A 25,244-nucleotide genomic window follows, 5' to 3' on the forward strand; every position below is an offset into this window, starting at 1 on the left:
GCAACAATTCTGGCTACGCATAAGAAGAAACAAAGAGAAGCAGTAAAGAAAGGGAAACAACCATTGACAGATTATAAGAAGAAATATCAAGAATTAGAGAGAGAGAGAGAGAGTGAGAGAGAGAGAGAGCACAAAGAAATTTAGGTAACAATCTTGTGTTTAGGAAAAATGCTGAATTCCTACATCTAATTTATGGGGTCAAACTTGAAAAATGCTGCACTGAAATATTGATGATTGTTCTGTAGCAACCAGAAGTTATGGAAATTATGCAAACAAAAATCCCAATACATACAAACCTATATGTATGCAAGGTTTATATATGTGTATATGGTTTTCTCCCCAGTTTTTAGTATACAACCAACTGTGTATCATACTATTAGTATACAAACCTCTGACTAGTTCTTAGTTTTTACATCGAGTCACCAACTGTAATAATATCAGTAATAAACCTGATTTTTTGTTCCATAACATGAATACAGTGCAATCACTGTCACAAAAGTGTAGTGTATCAATACTTCATTGATGTTTAGTAGAGTAGAATAATAAAAGAATTTGCAAATTCAAGAAATTAAGAACCTAATTGCACTAATTTGCTGTTTCTCATGGTATCTGGTCCCAGAGTACCTCTTGACAACACTCACAAGCATATCATGGGTCTGTTGGGTATTAACCAAGTCAGTCACAGCCCAGCAGATAGGTTCAGGCATGAGAGGCCTTGGACTTGGAGCCCTAACACTTGACTGCTCTGTTGTGGCATCCATCTTATGTATTAGTCCCCTCATCAGCCCTTTCTTTTCTATTGTCAACGTTTTTGCTACTATTTGTTGATAGTTTATATTGCAATCCCTATAGGACATTGGGGTTTAGACTTGTACAATGCAAGAAGATTTCCTATTTTTTTATCACACTTGTTTACAGCCCAAGGTCAAGCCTACAACATATCAACTATTGTAAATGACAAGTTTGAGTTAAATCTATCCAACTATGAGGAGCAAGGATGGATTCATTTAAGCATGCTTTTTTCTCTCACTTATGGCTTTGGATTTGCCACAATTGCATCCACGCTCACACATGTGGCCCTATTCTATGGCAGGTATATACACAATTGATTCTCAGATGGGTTGATGTTCACAGTTCTTTGATTGTTTTCAAATATGGTAAGAATGCTATTTGTTTAAGTTAGCAAAATAACTCTGTGAGAACATATTTACACAGCTAGAATCATTAATTTACCAAGACAGTCAAAAAGTATTTAGCGTGCCCTAGATTTTTTCCACATAACAAAAATGGCATAAGCTTTTGAATACAACATGGCTTTAGAATTTAAGACCAAATTTCTTTTCAAAGTGAGACACTAAATGTTAAACAATACAAACCTCTTTTAAAGTAATCAATGAACAAAACTACTCTTTTCTATTATCAAGTTCTTAAGGTTTTGATATTTTATGAATTTTTTTAGTAAAGTCAAGTTTCATCTACACTTAAATGGATAGGGAAATCTATGAGAGGCGTCGTTCTTCTTATACGGGCAAGGAGGATATCCATACCAAATTGATGAAGAGATACAAGGATATACCTTCCTGGTGGTTTTACATGTTGCTTAGTGTGACCATGGCAGTTTCCCTTGCACTCTGCATATTTTTAAATAATCAAGTTATGAAAATTCAATATTTTTCTTGCAACAACAGAAGTAAAATATTGAATTTTTATATAGTAAAATTCATTAGTAATGCCTGATCTCAATTAGTTGGCCCTGGTCATGCAAGCTATGTCATATTCTTATATCAGACATACTTTTCCATATGTCCTGTATAATTCAAGATACCATACCAACAAGTATAATGATATTCTTCTATAATTTCACGTAGCATCAAACAACTAGCTACTTTAAATTAAACCATTTTCCCTTGGATGGAGCTACTAGATCACATTTCTTTAACTCAGGCATTAAAATAAGAATATTATTCAATTCCATAATCTACATATAATTTGTTATTATCTCATTAATTATATAATGTTCTAAATACATACACCAAGGCTAAACATTATCACAGAGTATGCAATTGGTTTGATATACCCAGGAAGACCAATAGCCAATGTGTGCTTCAAAACCTTTGGTTATATGAGCATGGCTCAAGCTGTCTCATTCCTCAGTGATTTCAAGCTAGGACATTACATAAAGATTCCCCCCAGATCAATGTTCCTAGTTTAGGTACAAATTTATTTTCTACTATCTATAAATCAAAATTTAAGGAAAATAAGTTAAGACATTAGTTTACAATTATTAATATATGAGACCTTTTTTATATCTGGAAAAAAACTTTAGTAATATGACTTCTAGAACATAGTTATTAATACCCTCACAACAGATACACCAACCCTTAACACTAAAACTGCACAACCATTCTAGTATAAAATATTAAAAACAACACTTTTTGTTTATAAGCATAAAACATTAGAAAAAAAAATACACATTTATAAACATTTAACACCCCTTCTTAACTGCATGTTAGTAAATCCCCCTCAGATCTTGTCAATGACAATGGAAAAAGAAGAGTCCTCGAGAAGTATTGTGATTGTTCTAGACCTCCTGTGGAAGTTAAGGAATCAAATTTGCTTTAATAAAAGCTATGTACATTAGAACAGCCTTCTACATACACAAATGACTAAAATATACTCAGAAGGCTTGACACATCCACTGATTGTAAATGGAAACCAATAGTAAGAAAGATGGCGCAAACCAACAAAACACCAGATTAAATTGACAAGAGATGCAGCCTTTGAAAAGGACGCAATGGCATGGTGGCTCATGATTGTGTACACAACACCATGGGTGCTTGGTCAAGATTGGATCAAGCAGGCAAGACAAAATTTTGCTAAGAGAAAAGTAGTGAGATTGCCAATCTTCATTGTAAAGGAAGGTTCATAAGTAGGCAATTGAAAATGATTTCAAATATTGCACACAGAACCAAACCATGAACCTCAATGGGAGATAGCACCTATATTGAAAATACATATTTTGAAACAGATGCAATGAAAGCAGAAATTTCCGAGACCAAGTAAGTTTATAATTTTTTTTTCTTATCCAAATAGCATACAATATAGATTTAAATATGATACTTTTTCATGAAAATATTTGACACTACACATCATTATAACAACCAACTGTGTACCATACTATTAGTATACAAACCTCTGACCAGTTTTTAGTTTTAACATCAAGTCACCAACAGTAATAATATCAATAATAAACCTAAATTTTTGTTCCATCACATGAATATAGCACAATATGGGGACAAAACCTTGCAGTCACTCAAAACTTGAAAAATGCAAGGTTTTCTCCCCGGATTTGATAAAATGTGTACCATACTAGTCCTCAAAATTATAGCATCATATGAACTAATCAATTTATTGTGCATCTCTTGCAGTTGTGCAGATGGGGTTATGTGATAGAGGGCAAAGGAAAACAAGGGAGGAGAAGATGAAGAATATTCATTCAATTGTTACCTAAATGTTTGCAACCAAGCTTCTTATATTACAGGGTTTAATTATACCAAACTAGGGCATATGTGCATATTTAATTATACCCATCACTCAATGGAAAATTAATTAATAACCAAAGAGAAAACCAAAGAGAATGAATGCCCATTTTTAATTACCACTAGAATAGAAAGAGTACCCAACAGTTACATACACACCCATGGTAAGCATAGTTTCTGCCAATAAAATAAATAAAAAGAGCAACAGGTACATAAAGAAAATCTGATTACTACAACACCACTAAAAGCAACCCCTATCAAAACAATCCCCTTTCCTTCACCGCAGCTCAGGGTGCAGTTGGTATTGTTTCTCTAGCCACTTCAACTGGAACTCCTTACAATGACTATGTGCTACAAACATATGCCTAGCCTCTTGGTTTCCCATGAAGAAGTAGGAGCTGAACATATGAAAGGGATCACCCGATTGCACCTCAGGAAGACTGAACACCATGTCCATAACTGCTTGAACCTTAGCAGCTGTTGTGAAGTAAATGGTGTACGAGTACTTACACTGCCTAGCCTCTTGCATAATTGAACGTTTTTTTCTTGGTTTGTTGTGAATTCCCCTGAAAAGGTGGACGCTGCTTGCCAAACCTTTTCCCTTATTCATTGTCAGTCCTATCCTTGACAATGATAGGCCTTCAACCTCCATTGGGTCAACATTCACAGATGGCAGACATTGGGGGTCAACAAATTTTTTGCTATTAGTGGAGTCCCCAGACCCTTCAGTGCTTTCCTTTGGTATTTGACCACTTGGGATCCATGCATTTTTCCCGTTGCAACCATGCCTTCAAATATGATTTCCATGGAAGCAATATTCGGCAAACCTTTCCTACAAATGGTTGATGCCTGGGGACATGCCTACATGTGTACAACTAATAGTTATGGCACAATATAGTTTTAGACATTTGAGGTTATCACAATTATGTAAAGTCAACTAACCTTAAGCTTTCGATTCCACCACTCATCAGTGGCCTCAATCCTCCCAGTGTCAGGATCATAACCCAACCCAGTCTCATACTCCAAAAGCTGCTTCCATACCTTCCAAGATTTTCTCAGATGATCCCATTTGTTTTTAAACTACAGGTGAGACACCACTTTGCCCATTTCACTCAACTGCTTAATCACTGCATCAACCCCTTCCTTTCTAAAAAATCCTTCATTCCTCTTACCTTCTAGGACTTGGGCAACACACAAATCACAAAAAGTTTTTAGTTCCATTGGATCTTTCCACTCAGTTCTCACATCATAACCAGTGTACTTCGATTTCCCCTCAACCATTTTTGCTACAACGAAATTCTATATTCATTGAGACATTTCAACAAACAGTTCGTATGCGTATCATAATCGATTACATGCCCACATGAAAAATGCAAATTAAACTCACACAGTCCAAATACAAACATGGGCAGAAAGAGAAACACAAAATTACAAGAACGAGAGAGAAACCCACAGATTAATTTCACGAAAAATACAAAAACCACACAAAAAAGTTGAACACAATTAATCTTTAAATGCTGAACACAACTTATAGATAAATGTAGAACACCAACACATTAGAGAGTATGAGAAGTTAGACATAACTTACAGATAAATGTAGCGTCTCTCACCCATAATGGCGGCAACAACGTCCCAAGTTGAGAGAAGGTGAGCTCAAGTGAAGGAAGAACAGAGGGGATCAGGTTCGTTTGTTCCACTTAATGGTATTACCATGTTTCCTTTGTTTTGATGGTGGGTAGGTGCATTCATTGAAGAGGAAGAGAACAGAGCATTGAAGCTCATTGAAGACATCTCTGGCACAGCAGTTGAGAGAAAGAAGAACATCGTTCTGAGAAATTAGCCATTGGCGTAGACGAGAATCCAACGCGCTGTTTTGTGAGAAATCTCCTTTGCTGTTTGTGTTGTTTCTCGTGGGTCATGATGAGTGTAAAACACCCCAGGTTTTTAAAACAAAACACATCGTTCAAAACATTGTGGCAACGCGTTTCTTCAAGAGTTATGGGTCATGAACAGTACACGCATGCCCAGTTTTATTAAAATGGTGTGTTTAGCCAAATGTTTTTGCGTTTTTTCTGAAGTTGGCTGTGTTTATCTTGGATTGCACTGTAGCCGTGGGTCCCACTATTGAAAACGCCAAACGCAAACAATTTTTAGTGTAATCCAAACTCACTTATTTTATAATAGGAGTTAAAAAGAATATATTATACATAGTAATTTGTAATTGGTAGAGTATAAAATAAAATATAAAAAGTGATATAAAGTGGATTTGTATTCTCCTGAGTGTATATGAAGTGTGAATAGCGATTATGCAGGGGATTTTCCAAAAAATGAAGACTGTGTTGGAATATAGGAGCCTTTGAAATTTGAATTATATGCAGCAAAGCCCATAAGGCCTATGGCATAGGTTTCAAGTTCAGCCCAATTTTGTGCCGTAAATTACAAGTTGAGCTCAAGGCGTTCCAAATTGAATAGCCCAAGTAGACTTATTGAAGAAGTCCAAGGTGAACAATTCAAGCTCACATCAATTGGGCCAACGAAGCTATTGTTCAAGGTCAACTGGCTAAATATTGGCAACAAAAATTAGCCTGTCTTGGAATTTTATTAGCGGCCCATGTTTCTTTTCTCTCTTTTTTGCTGAATAAAACTTTTCATTAACACATAATAAAGAAAATAATACAGAATAGCGAATTAAATCCATCTAGCTCTTCTTGAAACACAATAATAAATTTAAAAAAATCTATCTTACTCCATGAGTTAAAGAAAAGGAGCCTTTTATGAATTTCTACAGTGATAGATAGTGGCACTTTTCCAGTACGCTTGAGTAGGGTTGAACTTGAGCTTGGTAGATGTGATTGTTAAAGTCTCCCTTTCAAAATGACATTAACCCAAGAGACCAGGCTAAGTGAACTGCGAGAATATCGGCTTTAGCTTCACCAGCAATAGGTTTGGCACAAAGTTTTCACATTATTGGACCCAACCCAACCTGGGATTTTTTCATCCAGGGTAAAAAATAATTTGACCTAACCGGTTTAATTTTCAAGTTGGATCGATCGGGATAACTCATTTTTTTGAGGTTATTTATTTAAATCAGATCCTTTTTTAGTGTGATGAGATTTCGTTTTTTTTTTTTAAATAAAAATAAAAATCGCTTCACGTCATTTAGTTTTTTTCTTTCATTTTTTTTCAATGATAATATAATTGGTGAACTTTGAATTATGTAAACTTGAAAGGAAAAAAAAAATTATCATATTTATTATTGTTATTTAATGTTATTTGCATGTGAAAAATATGAGTCGAGCCGCTTCCAAATCTTTTAAGATGGCCCTTTTTGAGTGATGGCAATTGGTGCCCAATTTCCTCTCCTCTTCAAGGTAGGAGAAACTCGTGCGAGAGGCAAGTTGAGTTTTGAGCAAGTAGGATATGTTTTATTAATCTTAATAAGAGTAACGAGATAAATATGAATATAAAGGAAAAATGGGAATTGCAAAAGTACTAAGAGAAAATGAGAGACAAATGTTTTGAAAAATGATAATGGAATTTATGTAAAGATAAATAAATTATAACTAAGATATATATATATATATATATATATGATTAAATTATATACTTATAAGCATTCAGAACAGGATAAGGCGAGATGGGATGAGCAAAACTTGTTTCCACCTTGTCACCTTTTTTTTCAAGGTTGGGAAAATTTGTGTGGGGTTGGGCATTTTTGTCATACCTACTCAATTATAACTCAAACTCAATCTAACCCAGAACTTAATTAACCCAACCTAACTCAACCCATTTGCCAGGTCGGTCTAAATGTATAATTAAACCATTTTTTAAAGCACTATTATTTTTTGGATAATTTGAAAAAAAATAAAAAGTTATTACTTACTAGATTCATCATATGTGCTTTGTACATGCAATAATTTTCTTTTTTATTTATTTATTTTTTTGGTTTAGTGTTATACTGTTTAAAAGTGATATATAAAGAATCTTGTGTATTTTGTTTTTTTAAAGATAAAGTAACGGGAAATAATGTTAACAAATGAGATAAAAAATAATGTTTTAAGTTTTAAGCTGGATGGAGAAAAAAAAATCTAAAATTTAAGAAAAATAAATTACTCTTTTAACTAGTTTGTATTTTTTAATTTAAAATTATTTTAAAGAGTTTAAGAATTTATGTAATGGTATTTTTTTTTAGAAGAATGTAATGGTATTTTAATATACACAAAGTTAAAAATCAGATCGAAAATTCTATTATTAATAGTAAATTACCATCGGTAAAGAGAAAAGGGAGCCCGCTCCAATTGACAAAAATTTGAATTTTAAAGAAAGATAAAGGAAAGTAGTGAGTAAAGAGAAGAGAGAGTGAGTGGGGACCAGTGAGAAAGACATGGCAATTGGGTATGGAAAAAACTAAAAAGAAAAAGAAAAGGATCCGTGAGAAATTCTTGCTAGTTGTTCCTGTAACGTACAAGAATATTTCCAGGACTCTCAATTTCATCACGTCGTCTTGTCTGGTCTACAGAGCACCGCCATTTGATTTTGATTTTGATTTGACACCCTGTACTGGACACCAGAGGACCATACTATCCTCTACTTTTCTCCTTTTTTTCAACTTTGGGATTTGCCTTCAATTTTAATATATTATATTATTATATTACCACATATTAGAGAATATATATAATTACCCGTAACTGATTTTTTTTTTTTTTTTTTAAGTTTCAATGTATGGTGTTCGCTTTTGATGAGCGCTCTTTGTCATCAGATCAAGACATCAATCAGTTTTTTATGTAAATTTTATTCAATTATCAGAGATTTTATCAGTTGAACTAACTGGAACCCGCTACACATAACCAATTCAAATGGCCATTTAAAATTCTAATTTAATTATAAGATTATTGAGACGTTATTATGTATAGTAGAATGTATTGAGTTTTAAGTAAAAAGTTGATGTAACAATCTCGTATTAAGTTATGTAAAACAAAGAGTTTTCATACATATTTTTACCAAACTATTTCATTTTTTATAATATAGAGTATTAATTTAGTAAAGATGGTGTATAAAACTCATGTTTTATATCATCTAATAAGAGATTACCGCATCAGCTTTTTTATTTAAAAATCAATAAATCCTACCACACATAATAAATTAATAATATATCAATAAACTCACATTTAAGTTAGATTTTCAAATAAGTATTTAGAATTAATTAACTCTAGTTGTGCCTCTTATTTAATAAGTCAAAATCTGGTAAGGATGAGGTGTAAAACCTATATTTTACACCATCTAATAAGAGATTGTCACATCAGTATTTTGTTTTAAATTCAATACATCTTACCACACCACATTTCAATAAACTCCCAATTTGATTGGATTTATATATAAGTATTGGAATTGATTATGTGTGATTGTGTTTATTCTTAAATATGTGATAAGATGACATAACATGTTAGAATTGAAAGGGTAAAAGATTATTTTTAGACATTCTTATAGAATTTAATCTCTTATTTAATATGTAATACAATAATGTAGCATGTTGAGATTAGAAGGATAAAATTTGGGTTTTATACTACATCTTTATAAATTTTAATCTCAATAATAATCCTCCTACTACTTTTTTGGGACCAAACTACATCTTTTTACTAACTTCAAGCAAGCTCAAAAGCTCTTCTATTTTTTTTGTTTTTTGTAAATGATTATAATTTGCATAGATTACTGCTAACATTGCATTACATTAATAATAATAATAACAATGTATCTTGCATTGCAATATAAGTACACCTAGTCCTGCTCTTTTGGACTAAACTGCCCTCGTTTCACTAACTTCACTGTAGAACATAACACACACACTCTCTCTCTCTCGTTTAAATCAAAATTAAATATTTATTAAACGTAGTAGTTAAGCATAAGCACATCAAAACATTTTTTTCAAAGGGGGATAGCAAATCAAAACATGACTTTGCAGTTTGCACAAAAGTATACCAAAAAAGAAGAAGTGGGACAGCTAAAATAAATTCACTTTAGTAAAGAAAAGGTCAATGTGCTAACTAATACAATTCACCATAATTACACTTTATATTGTAGATGCTAGGAGATAGATCAAATCAAGAATTGTGATTAAGCCTTGTCAGAAAGTAAAAAATATCTTACATTTCTTTCTCTGTTTTAATTTATATCCATAGTAAATGTTAATACAAATATCAATTCCTTTCATCATGGTAAAAATAGAAGATGATTTACTCTATTTTAAGCTTTCTCCATTTAATCCATTTCATGGTAAATATTTTATTTTCTTGCTATTGTAAAATTTTAAATAATGTAGTAATTTATATAACTTCATATTTGTAAAAATTAATTTGAATCAATAAATGAATCATTTTCTTATGTTTAAACAAAATACAAAAACAGGAATAAATTTTGTTCTTAAATATCTCAATATCCTTCCTATTTTTCTTCGATAGTTTTTTTTTTTTTTTTTTTGAGAATCATTTTTCTTAGATAGTTATGTGATACTAATTTGGTAGAGAAACTTATGCTATAGTTTTTCCTTCCTATTTTTCTTAGATATTTTTCTTTTTTGAGAATCATTTTTCTTAGATTGTTATATGATGCTAATTTGGTAGAGAAACTTATGCTATAGTTTTTGTTGTGCTGTCTATACTTTTTGTGACTAGTTCAAGTTTTTTAATTTGTACTGTTTTTTTTTCCCCCGAATAATTTGTACTGGTGTTGTCAGTAAATGTCTAGATGATCCCATTAACACCACCGTCCTTTTATTTATGTATTTCTTTTTTAAATGTAATCAGCTGGAGCTAGAGACAAACAATGTCGTTATGGTTGTTCCTGTTAACGTGATAAAAATCATGGTTAAATTAGTTACCATTATGGTTCAATAAATATAAAAATAAATAAATAAAGTTGCACACCTCAAAAAAAAAAATAATAATAAAGTCCAACTGAAGGTGACTCAGCATATGAATTAGCAATTGACTAAGGAGTTTCAGCCTAATGAGGTATTCAAAGCCATGAACCAGATGTATCCACTTAAGGCACCGGACCTGATGGTATGCCTCTCCTATTCTATCAATATTTTTGGCCTACTGTGGGTAATGTAGTCACTAAATCTGTTCTTGATTTTCTTAATTGTGGCATTATTCCTCCTCATTTCAATGATACTCAGATTGTTTTAGTTCATAAAATTACTAAACCTCAGAAAGTCACAGAATTTAGACCGATTATTTTATGCAATGTGGTATATAAAATGGTTACTAAGACTCTTGCTAACAGGTTGAAGAAAGTCCTCCCAGCAATTATTAGTGACACTCAAAGTGCCTTTGTTAATGGAAGGCTCATCACTGATAATATTCTAGTTGCCTTTGAAACAATGCATCACATTTGCCAAGGGAAAACTGGAAGTAGAGGAGAGATGGCTTTGAAGTTGGATATAAGCAAAGCTTATAAAAGGGTGGAGTGGTTGTGCTTGGAGAAAATTATGGAGAAATTGGGTTTCCACCCTAGATGGAGGAACCTTATGATGCAGTGTGTCTCATCTGTGACCTATTCCATCAGAATTAATGGTAAGTCAAAAGGCCATATTGTTCCTACTCAGGGTCTTAAACAAGGTGACCCTCTTTCACCCTATCTCTTCCTTCTTTGTGCTGAGGGTTTATCTGCTTTAATTAAAGAAAGCTGTTAATGATGGGTCTATGGAGGGTATTTCTGTCTACAGGAATGGGCTTAGTCTTTCCCACCTATTTTTTGCAGATGATAGTCTTATCTTTTGTAAAGCTTCCATTGCTGAATGTGAGTCCCTTCAGAGAGTTCTGAAAGTCTATGAAGATGCATTGGGGCAACAATTAAATAGGGCAAAGACTTCACTCTTTTTCAATAGTAATACAGATATGGATATTCAACAAGAGATCAAGACCAGATTTGGAGCTCAAGTTATCAAGCAACATGAAAAATATTTGGGTCTACCATCTCTTGTGGGGAAGAATAGAAAGAACTCCTTTAAGGGAATCAAAGAGAAGTTGGCTAAGAAATTGCCAGGCTGGAAGGAAAAATTACTCTCAAAAGCAGGTGAGGAGGTTATGATTAAAGCTGTGGCCTAGGCAATTCCTACGTATGCTATGAGTTGTTTTAAGATTCCGGATACACTTTGTGATGAGATGACTAGCCTTATGAGGAATTTCTGGTGGGGTCAACAAAGAAATGAAAGGAAGATGGCTTGGATTAGTTGGGATAAACTTTGCACTCCTAAAGATCAAGGGGGGTTGGGGTTTATACAACTAAAACAATTTAATCTGGCCTTATTAGCTAAGCAGGGGTGGAGATTACAAGTAGGTGGTGATTCACTATTCTACCAAGTTTTGAAGGCAAAGTATTTTCCAATGAGCGATTTTTTTCATGCTCGTTTGGGTTCAAACCCATCTTATGCATGGCGGAGTATTATGGCAGGACAGAGTATTGTCAATAAAGGTACGAGATGGCAGGTAGGCAATGGTAGAAGCATTCGGATATGGTTGGATAAGTGGACTCTTAACCCCTCTGCTTATAAAGTAATGTCTCCCCCGACTGGTCTTCCCTTGGAGGCTTGAGTGTCTGAATTAATTGATCCAATTCATGGGACTTGGAAAGCTGACTTGATCCAAAGTATTTTTCTTCCACATGAGGCTGATGAGATTTGCGGCATTGCTTTGAGTTCTAAACTTCCTGAAGACAAGTAGACTTGGGCTCCTACAAACAATGGCAAATTCACTGTTAGAAGTGCTTATAAAGTGGCAGTGGAACTTGCTTCTGATGGCTCAGGTGGGACTACCTCTGATGACAGTAGGATGAGGCGATTTTGGAAGCAAATGTGGCAGCTTAACATCCCTCACAAGGTTCGCCATTTCGTATGGAGAGCCTACAAAGATTCCCTTCCCACAAAATTTAGTGCGGCGAAAGGTGTTGGCTAATGGATGTTGTGAATTTTGTAACTCGAGTAAGGAGACTTCAATTCATTTGTTCTAGGATTGTGATGGAGATAAAAATAGGAGAGGTATCCCCATAAAACTTGAATGGACAGAGATGATGAAGACGGATCGATATCGTAGGTGATACGACTATGACAGTTAGATTTTGCTGAGTATCCGTCATGTATGAATTAATTGCAGATTTCGGGTTGCACGTCGTTTGATATGTTCTAAATGGGTTTTTGCTTTATCTCCACGTAAACGTGCACACTTGGACTTCTTGTGACACACGTCTGAGAAGACTCCTATATGGAAATAAGCTTGAGAAGGAAGTTGTATCCTAAAAGAAATGTAATTCCACTCAATATAAATACCTCAGAAACCCTAAATATGAAGGTACGCACAATATTCTTGACTCTGGCACTCTAGGGTTAAAGAAACAAGATTCTAACTTGACCTTCGGAGGGTTTTTGGCCGGCACCACACCGGTGCTCTCTCCTAGGTCGTTTATTTTCTTTTTGCAGGTGTTGCTTTCGTTTGAAGAGCTTGCAACTCACTGGTGATATTTTCGGCATCATCAGATTGTAACAGGGCTTGGGATGTGTGGAACAACTTGAAGATATTTCATATGCAGACAGGCCTTTGCTTTCATTCTTTCATGGATATGGTATGGTATGGAGTGGTTGAAGCCGAATGGGATGAAGAACAGATTGAGAAGATGGTTATGGTGGCATGGTCTCTATGGTCAAGCAGAAATGAGTTTCGGACTGGAGGAGTGAAGAAGAATGCTCTGAGGATCGGGTCTGATGCTTTGGACTATCTTGCCGAGTACCAGGATTCTGTTAAGGAGCCTGTGCACAGTCAGGTAGTTCAGCCAAGTCAACGTGAGGTCTGGAAGCCACCACCGAGGAACTTACTCAAAATCAACATTGATGGGGTTGTCTTTGTCGAACATAAAGCTACTAGTGTGGGTGTCTTGATCTGAGATGAGTTAGGCAACACTATTGGCGCTCTTAGTAAGAAGCTTTGGGCCCCTATCGGAGCAGTAGAAATTGAAGCAAAGGCAGTGGAAATAGGTATGCAATTTGCGAAAGACCTTCTTATCCAAGACTTTATTATTGAAGCTGATTCCCTTTTGGTGATCAATGCATTGAAGGAGCTTTCTCCCCCTCCATCACTGGTGGCTGCCATCATTTATAGCTCTATTTTAGTTGCTCTGGAATTTAGACAAGTTGATTTTTCTCATGTGCGGCAACAAGGAAATAAGCCGGCTCATTTATTAGCTAAATATGTTTTAGGCATAGATGATTTTTTAGTTTGGTTAGAAGAGGACCCTGATTTCCGCCAAGCTATTCTAATCGATGTAATCAATATCTCTTAGTTTAGTAAAGTTTTTAGTATTTCCTATCAAAAAAAAAAAAATTGCATTCGTATTTTAAAACATTTTTATTAACCAATGACCTCTCAGATTGAAATCATATATTATATAATAAAAGTTGGATTTAGAAGCCGTAGTTTCGTAAAGTGGCTGTACTAAATTGCAGAATTTTTTTAAAAATAAATATCATTTTTTTGTACTTATCTTATTCTCCTATAATTTCTAAATTGATAAAAATCTTAATTTGATTACAATCAAAACTCTTCATTTAATCTTTTTATTATTATAATTTATAAGTTGATAACAAAATTTAATTTGATTACAATTCAAACTCTTCATCTAATCATTTTTTTATTTAAATTATATTACTACTTGTAAAAAAAAAAAAAACAGTAACAATCTTCATCTATTCCTTTTTTTAAATAAATTATATTACTTTGTGTAAAAAAAAAACATAATACTCATAAAAAAAAACAGCAACGTATTCAACAGTAAAATCTTTCTCTTCACACGTGACTTTTTTTTTAGATAATTATTGTTCATACCAATTTACCAAAAATGTTTTTGCATAAAGTTAAAAAAAATTGTAAATTAGGTAATAAGTATTTGAGTTTAAAGTAAACACCTTCTTTTTCTTCTCAAAAAAAAAACCTATCTATATATAATAAATTTATATCTTAATTTATAATTTGTGTTAATTTCTTAATTTTAAATTATGAATAAGTTTGATTATATTCTTTATATTGAATGTAAATTGTTCTTTATAGATTTTTAGTTGTGTTATATTTTTCGGAAAAAAAAGAAATAAAATAAAATAAAAGAGTTTATATAAATTTGGCAACAAAGCTAAATGGATAAGCTTAAGAAATGTTTACTAATAATACTTTTATCAGTAACTTTTTATTAACATAATTTAAAAAAAATTGAATAGAGAGATAATTTATTAATGTGATTTAAACTCCACTAACACTTTTTTAAGGGATTGGTTTAGAAAAAATTTAAAGTAATTTTCTAATTATTAACTACTGTGCACTAATTTCTAACTACCAAAATTCACAATTGAAATACTAATCCATATGAGATACCACTTCTAAAGATTAATATCTTAGCTATTATTTATTATACGCTAATTTTTTTTTCTTTCCAAAAGAAGGGTTTCTCTCTCTCCCTACAAAAAAAAACTATTTTCTACAATAAATGTTAAATTTATATAATTTTTCATGTATACACACACACTACACAAATGGATTATAACAAGAATTAGCTAGACAGGAGTAAAACTACACCACCTCTTTTTTACAATAAATGTTAAATTCAGATAATTTTTCATGCATATACACACACATGTAGTATGCAACACACAAGACTTAAACTTTAAGTTTAGACTTAAATTTGATAGAGTGAAACTTACTCAAGTTTCAGTGCTTTCTTCCACGCTTTCAAGGGCAATAATTAAATTCTCATATGAGTCTCTCTCTACTTCAAATTTTTAAATGTTTAATAATTTAGATTGTTCTTAATTATTGAATTCACTTAAACATGATTTCAATTATTGTCTTAGATAGTTTTTAACTATTAAATTCAAGAATTTTCCATTTAAATATATGTAATTAATTGAGCCTTAAAGTTCAATATATTATTGAAAATCATTATATATATATATATATATGCATTTTATGATACCTTTGTTTCACACAACATTCATTTATTATGTAACTTAAAAGTAAAATATCCATTTATTTTTATTATTTATTTTAAGTAAATTAATAAAAAAAATTATTTACATATAAATTTTGATTAAACTGTGTATCGCACATGCATAATGCTAATATATATTAAATTACAATACTTAAAAAAACAAAGAATTTCTAAAGTACAATACTCTTGGCAAATCACAACTATTATCATTTCTCTAATATGTATATATGTAATGATAGTTCGACATTAAAACTTGATCCATTTATTTTACATTTTCTAGAACAATTTAGGCAAAATAGCTTACAATAATTTAATATCACGAGTGATCGCTGATTCTCAAAAAAAGAAAAAAGAAAAAAAAGATGAGAACAGCAATTTAAATTTTATATTCTCAGGATGTGAAAGGGTAGTGCAGTTCAACGCAATATTAAAATATGAATTAACAGTGAGCTAGGAGATTAGAGCAAGATTTTGATTTTGTATTAAATTTACGAATATTGCGTGTATCTTTGGCACATCGAGCCCCTAAGATTTAACATATTAAAATGGCCTTTGATTGCCACGTCCTCCTTGTACACGCCTGGGTCAACGAGGTTAAATTTGTTTAATGTGTATATGATGTCATCGAATGCTATATTTTTTTTACAAAAAATTGGTGGTTATGTTATCAAAATAAAAGTATTACATTTCTTATAATTAATTAGATGGTAGATGATCAGGATGAGCAAAAACATCACTATACAGGAAGTTGGAAACGTTCTTTCAACGCACAATCAAAATGTCATAAATGATGGTATATTCTATCAATTTGGCATATTATAGCAAAATGTCCTCATATTATATGAGTCATATATGATATAGATATACCAATTAAAAATAAAAAAGTTGAAACAAGCAATTTTTACAAAGACAATCAAAATTCTACTTTAGAACTATTCCAAGGAAGTTACTCACAATATTTTGGAAGATGGTTCAATTTAAATTTCACCACCTATCATCATAACTTTGAATCGTTGTTTCCTCATTTTTCATACCCAAAAAAATAAGTTACAATAACATCAAAGGGTGTAAGAGACAGTTTGGGGCCTATTAAAATCAATTTGAGCACCTGACAATGTTGGATCAACCATTAATAATGATTTTGATGGGGCACTTAATAACATCAGGAAATTTCATTTTCGTTGTGTAATAAGTAAGAAGAAATTTTTACAAATGGTATAGAGAGAAAGAATACAACTTGGTGAAAGAAACTTTTAATATAAGAAATTTTGCTTTTGTTTTCATTTTACAAAAATGAGCACTGTTTTTAACAACTAAACAATGTTTATATTATAATGGTAAATTGTAATTAAGGTAGTTCACGGAAGTCTTACTGTAAATATCATTTTTATTATGCATCAATTATATTATGTTTGTAATTATATAAAGAAAATTGTATACTTAAAAGAGTTAAACTTATTGTAAGAAAACTATTTTTCTTTATCTAAAGTAGAAATCCAGAAATTACAGCAAATGAAACTGTACTTCCACTGATTGTGGTACACCAGTTAATGGGAAGTTGTTTTCTGATCCGGCACAGAAAAATTTAAAGACTATAAACAGATTGTAAAAAGAAAGAAAAAAAAAAGAACAAAGATAATATGATCTAACCAAGGTAAGTAGAGCCGTAGAGGAGTATATAAATTTTTTCACCAACATTTTTTGCAATGTTTGAATTTACATATTATGAACTTATAGTTTGCGTTAATAAAAATGTGACTATTTACTTTATCTTAATTATAATAAAAAAAAATTATAATATGTAGTATTATTTATTACTGTCAAGTGACGTGAAGTAGATCAATCCAAATTAAAGGTCACTTTTTTATTTAAAAAAAAACTGTAACAGGAAAAATTGTGAAAATGATTGGATGGAGAAAAGCTGGTCACTCTGATAAAAAGGTAAAATATGAAAAATGAAAGAATAGCAGAGATGTCAGGTAGAAAAACATTGTGATTGCTTGAACATAAAGGGGTATTATTGGTAGTTGAGGTTGTCGTGACTTCTGTAACTGTTAAAGGATTTCCGTATGTTTTTTAAACATTTCCCCGTGACAATACAATCAAACACAACATTTTCATTAAATAAATTAAAAAAAAAAAATTCCAAACACAACGTTAATACTTATAATTTACACAAGTGAAGTTCATTCCCCAGGTGACTTTTGAGTTGGGTTGAGAAAGCAAAAGCAAAAATCTATCTCCATTTTTTCATTTTGCCTAGGAGGATCTACATGTTTAAATTTGGAACATCATCGTTTTTTCGGTTTTGGTAGTAGTTTTATGTTTCTTCTCTTATGGGGTCCTTTGCTTTCCCTTTGTAACGCTCGCACAAAAGCTTCAAGAGGAAGCTTCCTTATCAAGGTCAAGCTTTTGAAGATTGCAGAATGGGTCTCAGCAGACCTCACAAAGCTGGCAATGGGGTCTCCACCAGATGGGTTTCACTCTTCTGCATTGCCAGCTTCTTCTTGGGTGTTCTTGTTATCAACAGGTTCTCTATCTCTCTCTCTCTCTCTCTCTCTCTCTCTCTCTCTCTCAGAAAAAGAGTAAGATCTTGTATTGAAGTGCTCAACTTTTAGATTTGCTGCTCTTTCTAATGGGCTGGAAGCTTTCACTGTGTTGATCTTTTCTGCAAACGGGTCTTCTTTTTTATGCCCCTTCTGTTTCTTTTTGCTTATATTAAAGAATTTCAGAGGTTATGATGCAGAACAAATATGAAAAGTGTTGTCTTTATGAATAGATTTGATCCTTTCGTTTCTGGATTTAATAAGGGTCTTTGCATTTGGATTTCTGGTTCAAGCTCGAGACTTGTGCTATTCTAGAATCTTTCTAATTCTGTGTCTAAGTTATTGTTGGGTTGGTGGGGGCTGTTTTTACAAAGATGCATAAATTGTTATACTCAATTATTGAGTGTTATGATCTCTTGGCACTTCAGTAAAGCAAGGTGTAAACTTGATGTTGCTTAGCTTTGGAGAATGGCGAGCTTAGTTAAATACTTAAATTGTCCTTATGTTTTCCCTAATACGTTGCTGCATTAGTTTAGAAGTTGGTTTTTGTAGTTAAGTTGATTTTTTGGAGCTTGCTGATTGCTCTCAAATCTAAGAGCAGCTAATATGCAAAACATCAGTTAGTCATATTACTGAAATTTTGATCATGATTGATTGCAATGAACTTGAGAATTTGTCAAAAGCTGATAATTAGGATGGACTGATGGCAGGTATCAAAAATATAGGAAGTATGACTTCTGTTTAAGTTTAAGCTGCCATCTTCTCACGTCTGTAAAGAATCATTACCATAATATCCAAGCCAAACATTGGTTATACGAAAGACAAATGGTGTGTAACTAAAGCCCAATTACTTACAAAAAAAAGAGGAGTATAACCCAATGGCGCACATTTATTCAGTTTGAATATTGGGCTGAAAATCAGTCTACAATCCATGAATGAGATAGCTACAGAGTAGTTTCCTTTCCAACGAACCAAGTGTGTGTATATATATGTATGTATAATTTTTTTTTTTTGTGTATTTGCTATTCCTTAATAGTGCTTCATCAATCCACATGATTTGTAAGTGGAAATAACCATCATTTGATCCCCTGTCAGTAGCTGACAACCAAGGCACCAAACATGATAATATGGCATCATGCGATTTGACTCTTGCATCATATGACTTACTTTGTATTTTTGCAGATTTGTCAAGATTTTTAAGTGTTTCAAAGTGCTAATAGCATGCATATTTTAGTTTTAATAAATTTTCATATATTGAGGTCAAAGAGATCCTCTATCATACTAGATAAGACATTAAGATCTCTGCATTTCCTTTATATGCTGATCTATTTGTCTTCATCGTGAATGTGATTAAACCTAGACTTGTAGGTGAAGGTAGATTCTTTTCCAAATTTTTGTTATTCTTGTGAACATCCATTAATGAATTGCTTTTACATTTACAGGTTTTGGGCTTTTCCTGATCCAGATAAACTGGATGAGGAGGCTTCATCAGTGGAGAAACATAAATCAAGAGCTCTTAATCCCATTGATGACTGTGAGAAGAAGGCAAGTCTCAAGAATATTGTTATCATAGGCTCCACTGCCTTTATTAACAAATAATATTCTTCGAATTATTACAGGATTTGATTGTTCGGACGGGGGACATCCTTTCTCAAGTTTCACAAACACATGATGTGATCATGTAACTTTCTATATCCTGCTCAGTACTGTTTTAAAGAATTGTGCACCCTTCTATATCATGTAATTGTTTAAATGACACATTATTGTCACAATGCTTTCAGGACATTAGACAAAACAATCTCCTCGTTAGAGATGCAGCTAGCTGCAGCTAGAGCTGCCAAAGTTAATGATGATGTGGGATCTCCAGTGGTTACAAAATCAGGAAGTGAGCAATTCAAGGATCGCCCAAAGGTATTCTTTGTTATGGGAATCATTACTGCATTCAGCAGCAGAAAGCGGAGGGATTCAATTAGAGAGACATGGATGCCTCAAGGTTCAGTCCTAAACTTAATAGCTTTCTTCTTAAAGTTGACATTAAGTAGAAGTTGAAATAAACTCATTGCTAACATTTTTCCCCAATTCAGGTGAAGAATTAAGGAAGTTGGAAAAAGAGAAGGGAATTATAATGCGGTTTGTTATAGGACACAGGTGAGTTTACTTGAACTTCCCAGAAATTTGCATACCACAGTTGCTTGCTTCAATCTATTAATTTTGACAAAATATAGTGGTTTAAATTTTTGGTCATTAGTGCAACTCCAGGTGGTGTATTGGATCGCGCTGTTGATGCAGAAGACGAGCAACATAAGGATTTCTTACGACTGGTATGGTACTGTTTGGACCAAGTTGACCATGATCTCTAGTTATTATTAAATCAGGGGAAAATGATTTGGCTGACGTCAGTAGGTCACTGATTCTACTAGTGGGTCAGTCATTGAGCTGGTTGTTTGATTAAAAATTGTAATATAATTGCTGCAAAATATATTGAAATTGAGACAATCAATTTGAAAACGTTGGTGCAAAAATTATAGCATAATTGCACAATAATATACACAAGAAAAAATTGAATGCTAGTGTAAGTACAACAACAAAATCTTAGTTCCAAAACTTTAATGTCGTGAATACTTATGTGAGTACAATAAGACTAATGAGGTATATTATTATTTCAATATCAAAATTATAATGACTAGTATTTTTATTTTTTATTTAAAAAAAAAAATTGAAACTCAATACTAAGATATATATCTCACAACTCAGGTAAAGATAAAATATGCATGGTGCATCAGATTGACTATGGCGATTCAATAGATATTATTTAAATTGGATGTTTAAGTTGTGTATTTTTTTTATGATGATGGATTCAGGATTCCTTGCCTTATTGTTTGAATTGGCATTTATAATTTTGAATGCAATATTTTAACATATCAGGTGGAAACCTTGCCCATAATGTTTCACTAAGCCATCAAATATCAGAAGTCTGGGCTGTAAACAGGAACTTAACTATTCTTTTACATGTAACTTCAGTTAAATCTAGTTAAGCCAGCTAATTAACGTTCCAGAATAAATCAGGACTCAAGGAACTAACTTTTGAAATATCCGATTAGCTTTACATAGTGTTTAGAGTAAATCCTTTGATTAAAATTTCTTCTCTGAGCTTATGCAGTTTTACTTCTGAATTTGGCAGAATCACATAGAAGGGTATCATGAACTGTCAACAAAAACTCAAGTATACTTTTCAACAGCTGTTGCTAAGTGGGATGCTGACTTCTATATAAAAGTTGATGATGATGTTCACATAAATCTTGGTTAGTGTGTCTGCAGTCTAATATAAGTGTTTCTACCTTAAAAAAAAGGTGCAATATTGGGGGCATTGAATTGATGTTTTTCAACATTGAACAGGTATGGTTGGTTCTACCTTGGCCCGCCATAGATCAAAACCACGGGTTTATTTGGGTTGTATGAAGTCTGGACCTGTCCTGTCACAGAAGTAAGCTGTCCCCCCTTTTTTTTAATATGTTTTTTGAGTTCTTAGCAATCTTCATCTATGGATGTCATTCATCAGACATACCTTTGGCTACTAAATGCAGAGGGGTCAAATATCACGAACCAGAGTACTGGAAATTTGGTGAGGAGGGAAATAAGTACTTTAGGCATGCAACAGGGCAAATCTATGTGATCTCCAAAGATTTGGCCACATATATTTCTGTGAATAGGTAAGTTACTGAAATAAAATCATTCTATACTTGTTATATGACCTAACTGTTAATTAATGTTTTTTCCCTGCTATAGGCAAGTACTTCATAAATATGCAAATGAAGATGTCTCTTTGGGTTCCTGGTTTATCGGTCTTGATGTTGAGCACATTGATGATCGGAGCCTCTGCTGTGGGACACCCCCTGGTAAGCTTGAATTTCTAAAAGATGAAGTCCCTTTCTTTGATGTTCTCCATTGTTTCTTGTTTAAATTTTATATTCTCATAGTTGCAACCTATATTTTACCGGATATAGTAACAAGGCAATAGCCAATATCAATAGTTTATGCTCCCCAACATTGTCAACATTACAAGTTCATGCGTATGGTGAAAAGATCACTTGATATGACCTATATTCCTTCAGGTTCTGGTACATTTGAGCCGCACATAGTTCCAAAAGAGTTATAGGCCTTTCCCAAAAGAAATTATGGGTTGAGTTCTTTCAAGAGTTCGATACCATTAACAAAATCATGAACTGAACTCTTATCTTTCAACAAGTCCAAAATATTTCCCTTAGTGTTGATGTTAGATTTCTGCTGACAGATTGTGAATGGAAGGCTCAAGCTGGAAATCCTTGTGCTGCATCATTTGACTGGAGCTGCAGTGGCATATGCAAATCAGTGGAAAGAATGGAGGAGGTGCACCAGCGGTGTGGGGAGGGTGATGAAGCTATCTGGCACACCAGTTTCTGAAACATCTCCCGGTTGGTTGTAAAATATGTGAATGTGTGATCAAATGGGTGGTTTAGATGACAACTCCATCTGCCCGATTTTTGTCCATCGATGCCTCGGGACAGTTGGTATATGATTAAATTGATTACTGCACAGATGGATTCTTGATTCAGGAAATATGATGCAAATTCTTTAGGTCCAAGTTTTACTTCCTGATCGGTAGTCCATAAATCAAACTAATTTGCAATTGTTTAGTAATATATTTGAAGCATGAAATTAACTTACTATCATGTAAAACCTTAAGGGTCCATTTGGATGGAGGGGTGAAAAAGTGGAAGGATAAAAAATGGGGAGATGATAGAAGAGATTTAGGACTTGTTTGGTATATGTGTTTAAAAACTGAAAATTGTTGTTTGAAAACATTTATGGAAATACGTGTGGGTGAAAAAGTGTGTGGAAATACGTGTAATATTTAAAAACTGAAAATTGTTGTTTGAAAACACAAACTAAACTCCCCTTTAGTTTTCTTTCATTTGTGTTTGGTTGAAATGATGGAAAAGTGGAGTGATGGAAAATATATTTGTTTGATTGAGAAGAAAAATGAGAGAAAAGTAAATGAAGTTGGTATAAATTTACAATTATGTCTCTCATTAAATAAAATTAAAAAATAATACTTTTTTATTTACAAAATTTTGTGCGGACATTTCAATTTTTTTATTAAAAAAAAATAGCACAAACCAAAGGAAGATGAGCACAACCAAAAAAAAATAAAACCACTGCCGAAAGTACAAGAAACGCCAAAAACAAAAACAAACAAACAAAGAAGTAGAAAAAAAAAAGAATCAAATGGCAATAACACGCCCAGCCCAGAAGAAAAAGAAAAAAGAAAAAAGAAAAAAAAGAAAGGCAAGAATGCAGCACCCAAAAAAAAAAGTAGGAACAAGTGAAAAACGCCTTAAAATGCTGTTTCTTCACTTTTCTCTCTTAAATTTTTCACCATTTCTAAAATTTCTCCAAACAAACACACCCTAAAAGTACAAGAACATGATTTCATAAGAAAATATGCAGTATTGTTGTGACCAAGTTAACAGAAATATTTGGATTGGTTAATCAATTTCTTGGTACAAACTTTGGATTTCTTTTCTAAGCAAATTCATCAATAAAGATAAGGATTGGAGCAACACCATTCCCCTGGCATGCAACTATGCATACAAGACATAGGGGACCAATTTTTTTAGAAATTTAGAATCATCTTCATTTGTCAAAATGCATAAAAGATTTAAGGAATATGCCTTGTATGGAGTAATTATTTAGCTTTGTATATATATGTGCTTAGTGTCATGTTTAGTTAACAGTCAATTTGAAGCCCGAAAAAAGGAGTGGGTTGTGATAGGTTAATGGCTAGTGTGGGGAGTAAAAAGACCCAAGTGGGCATATGGGCCTTTGGGCTGTAGCAAGAAGGGCCGACCTGCTCTTAAGCTAAGAATCCGTTAGTACTGCGAATCGGCCCATACGCTGAGGGTCCGAGGACACATCCGAGAGTAAGTTTCTCCTCGGATAGACCCAGGAGAACTCGAAGCTTCACTATGAAGGTCAAGGCAATATTAGGAAGAAGGCTGGTTAAAGGAGAAACCCTGAACCTTCGAGGTACAGGTGCTAGAAAAATACCAAAGAAAAGTGCCACCTCCACATTAAAAACTGCACCTACCTCCACACGCATTAATGGGGAAGTGACCTCTAAACGGTAAATTGAAACTTAAGTCACTATTCAAAGGCACTAAGAAAAGAAATATCTAGGGGAAGGGGTTGGAGCAACGAGTGGATAAAGTATCGGGAAAGAAGTATTTAAGGGGGATGAACGCCAAAGAAAGGGGGGTCAGAAACAAAAGAAAGAAAGAAGAATTGTAACCTTTAAGAAGAAAGAGAAATAATACGAAGTAGTCCTCGCCTCGCGTCGAGGAGGTCTATTTGCAATTATCGTTTATTATTTACAAGTGTTTGTAACTTTTTGTTATCAAGTTCTCGATACTTCTAATCTAGATTTCAAGCCCACACTCTACAAATTTCATTGTTTAAGGCTCGTGGGCACTGAGCTCGTGATTGTATTTGGGTCCGGGTGCAATTGTGTACTTACAATTGGCGTCATCGTGGGGATCTAGTAAAAAGGAGGGCAGGATACGATGGCGAGCCTAGGTTCTCACCATGCGGAATCACATGGATCACAACTGGAGGATCATTTCGAGCGTCTTGAGCGTCGAAGGGATCGTGAGGGAAGTGTCCATACGGGAATACCCCGGGGCTAGCCATACTCGGGGCGGGGGTAGCACCACCCACGAGGATGGTGCTAAAGCCATGCGAGAAAGGGATTGGTCGTTTGAAAGAAAGGCTGCGCCGCGCCGGACGTAAGTCTTCACCGTCCTCATCTAATCCTTCTTCGGAGGAAGTCGGGAGGTAGTTACGGCTCAAGGTCATGCTCGCCCCCGGCGCAATGTCCTCTTTGTGAGGAGGACGACCGGCCGGCCTCGCAGAGACGCGAAGCTTCCTTCTAGGGGCTTAGGGAACGATGCGCTATGAGTCGGGCGTTGCACCAACTCTCCAAATCCCTATTTTCACGGAGGATTGAGAAAGGAAGCTTCCTAGGAGGTTTACCCGGCCTACCTTTACCATCTACAATGGCGGGCCGTGCGGTGGAGCACGTGAGTCACTTTAACCAGAG

At 33.6% G+C, this 25,244-nt stretch overlaps 1 protein-coding gene across 1 annotated transcript; it reads left to right on the top strand.

Annotated features, from left to right (window-relative positions):
• Window positions 1-17,710: 17,710 nt before the first annotated feature.
• On the top strand, window positions 17,711-22,730 carry LOC142611376 (beta-1,6-galactosyltransferase GALT31A). Its single transcript, XM_075783524.1, has 11 exons — window positions 17,711-18,093; window positions 19,552-19,654; window positions 19,729-19,790; window positions 19,891-20,102; window positions 20,194-20,257; window positions 20,358-20,430; window positions 21,291-21,411; window positions 21,506-21,593; window positions 21,694-21,819; window positions 21,896-22,005; window positions 22,401-22,730. The coding sequence occupies exons 1-11, from the start codon at window positions 17,990-17,992 to the stop codon at window positions 22,547-22,549; spliced, it is 1,212 nt and encodes a 403-aa protein (XP_075639639.1). The 5' UTR covers window positions 17,711-17,989; the 3' UTR covers window positions 22,550-22,730.
• Window positions 22,731-25,244: the final 2,514 nt, after the last annotated feature.

The sequence above is a fragment of the Castanea sativa genome, chromosome 1, assembly GCF_040712315.1.
Source record: "Castanea sativa cultivar Marrone di Chiusa Pesio chromosome 1, ASM4071231v1".
Taxonomy (NCBI): domain Eukaryota; kingdom Viridiplantae; phylum Streptophyta; class Magnoliopsida; order Fagales; family Fagaceae; genus Castanea; species Castanea sativa.

Coding starts and splice junctions, on each gene's coding strand:
- LOC142611376 (XM_075783524.1), top strand. CDS start 17,990: ATGGGTCTCAGCAGACCTCACAAAGCTGGCAATGGGGTCTCCACCAGA. Junction 19,655..19,728: donor TTGATGACTGTGAGAAGAAG/GCAAGTCTCAAG, acceptor GAATTATTACAG/GATTTGATTGTTCGGACGGG. Junction 20,431..21,290: donor ATAAGGATTTCTTACGACTG/GTATGGTACTGT, acceptor TGAATTTGGCAG/AATCACATAGAAGGGTATCA.